General features: G+C 39.6%; 1 protein-coding gene across 3 annotated transcripts; it reads right to left on the bottom strand.

The window, feature by feature from the left end:
- Positions 1 to 3,637: 3,637 nt before the first annotated feature.
- Positions 3,638 to 8,785, bottom strand: dhrs13a.3 (dehydrogenase/reductase (SDR family) member 13a, duplicate 3). Of its 3 annotated transcripts, none has more exons than XM_060888538.1 (6): positions 8,553 to 8,785; positions 8,271 to 8,389; positions 8,053 to 8,176; positions 7,117 to 7,443; positions 6,417 to 6,683; positions 3,638 to 4,404 (listed from the first exon to the last, which is right to left on the bottom strand). In XM_060888538.1, the coding sequence occupies exons 1-5, from the start codon at positions 8,677 to 8,679 to the stop codon at positions 6,424 to 6,426; spliced, it is 957 nt and encodes a 318-aa protein (XP_060744521.1). In that variant the 5' UTR covers positions 8,680 to 8,785; the 3' UTR covers positions 3,638 to 4,404; positions 6,417 to 6,423. The 3 variants fall into 3 exon arrangements, with proteins under 3 accessions (XP_060744521.1, XP_060744520.1, XP_060744519.1); XM_060888537.1 differs by lacking the exon at positions 3,638 to 4,404 and adding an exon at positions 6,096 to 6,296; XM_060888536.1 differs by lacking the exon at positions 3,638 to 4,404 and having other exon boundaries at positions 6,096 to 6,683.
- Between the last annotated feature and the right edge of the window lie 424 nt (positions 8,786 to 9,209).

Here is a 9,209-nt window from a genome sequence, read left to right as displayed (position 1 = left end):
TTGCCAGACATGCAAAATGGGCTCATTTACCTAAATAGTGTGACTGAATGTATGTTCATCAATTTTTTTTTTTTTTTTTTTTAAAGAAAACTAACACAAATTGGCACTTCTGGGTGAAAGTCTATTTCAGAAAGAAACAGAAGAAGAGAAGATGTACAATTAAAGCCAGCACATAATCACAGAAAAATGTGAGGCCCTTTTGAGAAAAAAATAAAAAATAAAATAAAAAAGCGCCTACAATACAGTTAAAGCAGATGATGAATTATTGGATCCTACACAGCATCAATCAGGAGCATAGCAAGATTCGTTGCATTTTATATCCTCAGTGTCATATTAATAAACAAATTATGAAGGGCTGGAAAAAAAATGACAACCTCAATATTGTTTATAAATAATAGCCCGTGACCCATCACTAGATTAGGACTATGGAGAGGCAGGAATCTTCAAACAGAAGACAAACACACAGTTCAAATGTCACATACACTGAGGAATAAAAGATGCTGTTATAGGAAAATAATCAACAGCAGAGAAGCAGCCATATTATATTGTTACCACCATGAAGCTGAGTGTTTAATACCACAGCAATTTTCCAACAATAATTATATATATTTTGATTATATATATTGTTTTCTTTTTCTTTTTTTTAACAATACATGATACTGTACACTTTTTATCTATTTAAAGTTGCGTGTTAATATCATGGAACCCCCTCAAAAATACTTAGCTCCTTTTATCACTAATGTTACAGAAGCTGTAAGAAGAAGAAGCCTTTATTTTGTCACATATACAGATACAGCACCGCTGGAGTAGAGAGGGTTAAGGGCCTTGCTTAGGGGCCCAGGGGCCCAGCGGCAGCAGCTTGGCAGAACTGGGGCTTGAACCCTGATCTTCCGATCTAGGACACAGAGCCTTAATCACTTGAACTACCACTGCCGTGAAACAGACAATCGTTTCCTCGCTTTCTCTTATAGCCCTAACGTCCGCCATCGGGAAAATTACCCTTGCATTTTCTGTCACATTTATCTGTGGCTGAATCATGAATGGGTCACACAGTGCACTACATAGGGATGTACTCGTTGTCTTTTTTACTTTCTTGTAGGGCGAATAAGTACAGCAAACAATCACATACTCCAAACATTCCTTCCATAAATTTTCCAGATCTATTTTGTTGGAATCTGGTAAGAGAATCAGTAACATGTACAGGTTGCATGTTTCTTGATATATGACAGCGCATGTTATGATCCAATAACTGCAGTAACTCTGTGCTGTTAAAAGTTATGCAGGTTTTCTCAGAGGCCATTTTTCTATAAACTACCCCAAACAATTCAGGCCACTATACAATCCATGAAAACGTGGTACCGCAAAATTAAAAGGGTAATGAGAAAAGAAACCCAACAATGAGCAACAGAAACAGGTAACAGAATGACCCTGCATAATTCCAGCAGCTTCTCACCAACATGGAAGAACGCTCCAACATCATCAATCACTCAGTCCCTCTGTATTGTTCAGACGGCAGAAGTGACGTGAAGCACTGGCTTTGCCTTTATCATCCCCCTCCCCTACAAATAAATTCAGCATTTTGATTCTCCCTCACACTAAACAACAGGACATTGGAGAAATCAGCCATGTCTGTTCACACAAGGGATAGAGAGAGAGAGAGAGAGAGAGAGAGAGAGAGAGAGAGAGAGCAGAGCAGAGCATAGAGAAAGAAAGGTGAGAGTTGCTCTCTGGAGTGCTCTAGTGTATTTGTAAACATTATTAATCACAGATTAGCAGATGGAGATGCTAATTGCACCTGTGGAAATAACATGACCCAAAGGATACTTCTATTTACCGACTTCAACCGGCATTTCCATGACGCATGCCATGATAAAGAGAGGGAGAAAATGATTAATAAGCTGGATCTGAAGCCTCCAAATTGTCATCACCAAATACCCCCCGACACACACACCATCACCCTCACCCATCAAACATACACCCGCATACAGTGTGCACACAATCGGCAGCTCCATCTTCTACACTAACCCACACCTAACGTGGTACTGAACTGTGAGAGACGCCGCGTCCCAACAGACCAACATCCTGAGCATCAGACCCTCAGCACCTGCTACACCCCCCCCCAGGCATGCCACATGATGTTAATCAGTAATGTATGTGCGACTTATAGCCTGCACAAGGATGGAGCGTTCCTAACCGTCTTGTGTAGTGAGAAATACAAACAAAAGGCCAGGAGATCCTGCCATCATAGATCCTGCCAGGAGATGTGCATCATACTTCCCATTATGCAAAATGTCATTTGAAACGATTTTATATATAAATATATCGATAGCTTCTTTCCAAACTGTAATCATAATGAACATATGTGAACAATATAATGGTTGCATGTTAAGTTGCTTAATTGTCAGATGGAAATTAATGGCATTTGATGCTACTGCCTACACAGTTCATTCGTTCATTTATTCCTGGTCAGGATTGTTGAGGATCTAGAGCCTGGAAACAGTGTGTGTAAAGCAGGGACACATCCTTGTTGGGACAGGGCATCATGAACACATACACATTCAGTTTATCGTCACCAATCCACCTACCTAGCATTTTTTTAGCAGGTTAGAAGAAATCTGAGAAGAAACAAATGCAAAGACAGGGAGAACATTTAAACCACACAACCTAAGAGTGAACCCCTGGAGCTATGAGACTCTGTACATCACTCATGTACACAACATGTGTACTTCAAATATCATATATTATACTACAGTACACAGTTTGTAATATTTAATTTAAATATCCTATTCTGTAGTAGAAAAGTATGAGCTGTGTCTCCAATTGTGCACTATGACATTTTATTATTTTCTTTCAAGCTCTTCTCCATGTGTTGCTATTGTTGGTGTAGCTTTGTTTGTGCTGGATAAGAATGATGAAACGATGGAACTTTCGCAGATGCTGTGAATGCTCTTTATAATTTTAGCCTTTATGGATGAAATCATCAAGAATATGGCTAAAAGGGATGATTTTTGGAAAATGTTTGGATCAGTTTCTAGTGCAAATGATTATATAGAAGATTTGTGTTTGGGACAAAACTGGTGTTGGGAACAGCGCAGGTTCTACGTATGTATTAGGTGCTAGTAGATATAACCCAAGGCAGTGTACACAGAAGCACACAGTCAGCTGTTCTCCACAAACACAAGTTCCAGCTTGTCTCACACTCACCCGACCATCAGAGTTCTCGATCAATCAGGGCTCTCCCATGCAGCGATTGCTAATTGATGCACTAATCCAGTGGTTAAGTACTGTGCCCATGAGCTCGGGAGTGTGTCCAAAGCAAACACCTGGCATCGCTCATCGATGTGTCACATCTAGAGATCGGATCGAACGACAGACTTACGGTGCACGTAGACACACAAACACACACACACACACGCAAACGAGTCTCATACAGAACTACTGAATGAGGATCACACTACTTTAATCTTAAATTTTGAACTAACCTTGCTTTCTAGCAAAAAAAAAAAGGCATGCAAATTTGTAAGAGAAATTCTTAATCAAGCTTGTATTTTTATTAGATAAAGTAATATACAGTACAAAAATATTTTTTATTTATAACAAGAAGGCATTTAGTGTGTCAGCTTTCTCAAATGTTGCTTTGCTAATGCATGCTGGGATATTAGTGAAATACAAATACAAATGAGATCAGTTCCAAGGTTTGTATTTTCCTTTCTTAATCTGATCTAGAAATATCTGAACTCTAATAACTTGTATGATCATCCTTTATCTTTAAAACTGCACCAAACCTTCTTAGTACATCCTTTTTTATATGTATTTTTATTTAAAATAATTATAAATTGACTGGAAGCAGCTTGCTTGATATGAAAGCCATGTCCTTCCTCTAAAACTGTAAAGTTTTATTTAAAAATGTATATTTAGTATTACTCGTAAACTAGTAGACATAATAAAAAAAACTAAGAAAACGTTACAAATGATATATCAGTTTGTTCTCAAACCTAAACATCATGATGCACATCATGGAAAGTAAAAAATGTTTATGAATATGGTGATATATTATTTACTATATTACCCACCGCTAGTATAAGTGTCTAGTTTTTTTGTTGTTGTTTTTTTTTAAAGATGCATGTGAGCACTGAAACATTTTCAATGGCTGTTCTCAGAACAGTGTGTGTCTCTACAGAATGCTATGAAAGCTCAAAGAGTCAAACGAGTGCATTTTAAAGCAGTCAATGGATTGCACATAGCAAAAAAACATCTTCCACTAATAAAGTAGCGTCTATAAGCAACAGACTAATCATACCACAAGCGTGAGTGTGAGAAAGGGTTTCACTCTGCACACCTTCGCTCTCATCGACCTCCTGGCAGCCTTGAGTCTTGGCTCTGTTTGTAACGATCCCAGCCACACTGTGAACACCAAGATCTCTAAATTATCACAGCATAATCATAGCACACCTTAAAGACTGTTTAAGACGTTATTTCTTTTCAGCCTTGAAAGACTTGAGGTCTGGTCTGGTCACGGAGCCCTCTCAGGAAATGAAAGCGTGGTCAGTGAAAAGCAGATGAAGCCATAAAAACGGAACTGATTAGGACTACAACACACTTCCAAAATTACAGGAAATGATTTCAAATTCTCAGTATTCTCTAAAGCTTTGCAGCACCGTATCCCAATGGCTGTCATCTCGACAGATGTCTTTTTAGTTAGGGTTATGCTGCCCTCACACTCATGCTGAAAAGATTGGCAGGTCTGGAGTGGTACAGTGGCGTGCTTCTGCCACCTAGTGATGAAACCGGAGCAGATACAATACATCTGATATCAGTTGCAACAGAAAGCCTGGGAGGTATAAAGATAAACCTGATCTAGTGATACATTTATAGATATAATACTGATAAAGAAATAAATATACACTTCTCTGAGCTGAACCTACACTAATAAATAACTGATATACACTCACCGTCCAATTTATTAGGAACACCTTTCCACATGAACATTTATGCAGCTATCTAAACAGACAATCACATGCCAGCTGAACAAAGCATAAAATCATGCAGGCACACGTCAATAACTTCAGTTAATGTTCATATCAAACATAGAAATGAAGAAAAGGTGGAATTTATGTGACTTTAACCATGGCATTTTTAGAAATTTCATAAACTGGTCATCTTCTGAGATTTTCATACAAAAGAGTCTCCAGACTTTACAGAGAATGGCTGGAAAAACAAATAACACATCCTGTGGGTGGAGGATCTGCAGCTGGAACAGCTTATTGATGAGAGAGATCAGAAGAGAATGATCAGACTGATCTGAGCTGAAAAGAACTCTATAGTAACTCAAATAATCTTAAAATACTCTCTGCAGGCTAGAAAAACAAAAGACCAAGTCATGTTCCACTCCTGTCAGTCAAGAACAAGAGTCTTAGGCAACCATGGGCACAGAAAAAAAAATGTGTTTGCCCATGATAGCCTCAGATTCTAGTTCTAGGCTGACAAATCTTCAGTGGAACCTGAAGTAGATTTTATGTAGATGCTGCTTCAAACCGTCCACATAAACATCTGATGTTTTGTACATGCTGATATGCTTTTTTGCTCACCACAGTTGTAAAGAGTAATTATACGATTTACTGCATCTTTCTTGGCAGCTCAAAACAATCCGGCGATTTTGTCTGACCCCTTTCTCTTTTCCACCCACAGAACTGTCACTCACTCAGAGCTTTTTTGCTTTTCACACGATTCTGTGTAAACTCTAGACTGCCGAGTGTGAAAATCTCCAGAGATCAGCAGTATTTGTAATACTCAAACCAACCTATCTGGTGCCAACATGCATACCACAGTTAGAGTCATGGAGATCGCATTTTTTCTTCTTTTTTATGTTTGTTATGAACATTAACTGTAGCTCTTTACCTGTATCAGCATGCTTTCAGGCTTTGTGCTGCTGCCACATGATTGGCTGTTTGGATGACACCAGAAAAGTGCACGTGTACCGGATATTAAAGTGGACATTTCATGTATATGCCCATTGTTTTATATTTCCTTCTTTGCTGTGTTAAGAAAAGACACTAGTGCTGCTAGCAAACCTAAATATTATGAAATGTTCCGTGTATTGTACCAGTTTCTTCAAACTTTATTTAGAAGCTTAGTTTAATTAATATGACACTACATGAATTACATAAATTAGCATGTTATGACATTTTTATTGTTCCAAATACAAACAGCCCTTATGTTTCCCTTTATACATTCCGGTTCACAGGAATTCCTGTTATAGTGACAAATTCCAGGGTATTCCAATGGCAGGTCACTTCCTTAAAACAAACAACGTCAGTTTAATGTAAAAGGAACATTTTAATCTATAATCACACAATTTCACCACACTGGCATTAGGCACCCGGTGGTCATTTAGTAAACCCCTGAAGCTGTCATACCTCTCACTCATGACAGGCCACACATCCTCTCGCTCACTTCCCACAGCTTTTTGGCCAGCCCATCATCTCGGGCCATGTCACTGACATTGCATACGGCACAAGAAGAGAAGTATCGGCCACTAAGAGGCTCCAAGCCCTCCTGGAGGGCACAGTGCAGCGTAGTCTGAGCACCACCGTCTGGGGTCAGAAAGAAGAACTTGGAGATGATCAGCATTGGCAGCCTCATCCAAAAATGTATATTGCGTCCCAGTTCTGTAGCTACAACTCCTGAAATGAAAGAGATATATGGGGAGAATATATGCAGTGAGCCTAGTGTTGAACATCTTGTGTTTTGTGCCTTGATATTTTGTCTGCTAATATGACTTATCTCAGTCACACTGGACCAAACAAGGGTCCAAGCAATGACACAACGTGTAAATAAATAAATAAATAAAACAGCCTGTCAAGATGCGTCTTAACCCAAAATTACTCAAAATGAGTCTTAACTTTGTCTTTAAGTCTTCAACTGATCTGCATCATTGACGTGGTGAAAAGAGCCATGGCCTGTTTATATTTTGCCCAAGAGTGTATATAATGTTAGATATTTTAAATATTCTGTGCCAAAGATGTGACTTGAACATGGCATGGAGCTTGTCATCATATTAGTCAACACTCTGAGAGCTAAAGACACAAAAATGTTATATCTGATTTGATCACTAACCAGGATGCAAGCTGTAACAGGTCACACTGCTGCCCTCTAGACGGTTGGCCAGCTCTCGGGTAAACAGAACATTACAGAGTTTGCTATGACAGTAGGCCATGAAGGTGTGCCACAATGACTGTCCTGACACCAAATCCTTGTGTGTGCTGAGAGTGCTGAAGTCCACAGAGCCCAGGCAATGAAGCTTAGCTGACACGTTGACGATTCGACTCTGCCCTGATGCCTTCAGCCGATCCAGCAGAAGCAGTGTCAGGAGAAAGTGGCCCAGGTGGTTAACCATGAACGCCATGCCAAAGCCATCCTCGGTTTTGCCTCCTACCATCAGTCCTTGATAAAATATTTTTATTTTATTTTACTTTGCTCATATTTCAAAGTTGTGTGTTTTAAATAAACAACAAAACAGTGCAAGGCAAAGCCCAGGCAACACTCACAAACACATACACACTCTCTCTGTTACTCCATCTCTTTCTCTCACGCACACTCTCACACACACACTCATTTGTATGTTGCTCTGGATAAGGGTGTCTGCCAAATGCTGTAAATGTAAATGTAAAATTTGTACCTAGGGGTGTATAAGTGGTAGGAAACCCACACCAACAATATGTCTATTTAGTGTGTGGATCCCATGGACACCCAGTGACTCCATAATTCTCAGAGAGTTGACATGCATGCATGCACACAAACACACAAACGCATGCGGACACAAATACACACACACACATTGCATTGCCTACTACTTTTAAATGAAGCTACAAACAATCTCCTGCTAACTGTTAATGTTTACAAGCGTGCATCTTTTTGCTACAGAAGACCTTGTAGAACCTTGTAGTACTTAGTTCTCAGTTCTGTTTTGTTTTCTGTAGCTCTGATAAATCAAGTCGTTATCCCATAGCCTGCCTCGTTTCCTCTTTCTCTACCAAAACATGCAGCAGTCACCTGCATTGTTGATGAGCAGGTCCAGTCTGGGCTCAGTCTTGAGAAACGTCTCAGCAAAATCACGCACAGACTTAAAACTGGCCAGGTCCAGATGCATAAACAACACGTTTGTATTACCAGTTTCCTACAAAACACAGACACCAATATTGACTATGTTGCACTGTACATCACCAAAGCCATGATTCAGACTTTATCATAACACCATGACATGACTTCACCTTTCTGATGTCATATGCAGCAGCCTCAGCTTTCTCCTTGTTTCTGCAGGCCAGAATAACTCTAGCCCTTCGTCTGGCCAGATCCATGGCTGTTGCCTTCCCAATGCCAGTGTTAGCACCTGTAATACAAATCCCATCACATCCACATTCTAACAGAATCACAGCTGACTACAGGGCAGCACTAGGATTTCTTTCATAACCACAGTAAACCTTACAGTCTGTCAGCAACCCTGCATTCGTTGACACTTGTAAACGAGGTGATTATGCAGTGTTAGAACTCACCAGTGACTACAGCTGTCTTCCCCTGCAGCATCTCTGCACTTTTACACCTGGCACCTCGAAAACCATTGTAATAAATAAGTATATATGCAGCAACACCAGCTGTTATTATCGCCAACACGACTGACATTGTCGTCTCTGCTGTATTCGTACAGTCCTGGTGTCAATGAGAATAATGTTCAACTTCGATATCGTCTTGAAGTTGTATGTTTTCGTAGCGTTAACGTTTCGGATGACGTCACCGCCCTACTTCCGGATCTCCACGCCGCAGACTTCCTGTTAAGCCACTAGGTGACGCACGTGTTGTTTTGTTTTGTTTTACCCCTGCCGTCATCCCCAAGGCTCTTGATCTGATACAAACCTTAGATCTGTTTTTTGTTTTTTTTTTAGCTTTTTATCTGTAGTGACACAAAAATGTTATGGCAGAATGTTTCCAGACCCAGTTTGGCTTTAAACTAGCACAATACATCAGTAGTCAAACAAGAATAACAGAATTGAATGTGAACGGATCCTGCTGAAAAAAACAGCTGTTATGGACAATTACCAATTGTTTTCTATGTGTATCTGTATGTATGTCAATATTACAGACAGGATAATTGCAATTGTATTGCAAAGAAATGTTGAATTCATGGATTGTATCTGATATTTGTCAGATTTTAT

The sequence above is a fragment of the Tachysurus vachellii genome, chromosome 15, assembly GCF_030014155.1.
Source record: "Tachysurus vachellii isolate PV-2020 chromosome 15, HZAU_Pvac_v1, whole genome shotgun sequence".
NCBI lineage: Eukaryota > Metazoa > Chordata > Actinopteri > Siluriformes > Bagridae > Tachysurus > Tachysurus vachellii.
Note: the sequence above shows the minus strand (reverse complement) of the source record. Positions and strands in the feature narration are given on the sequence as shown.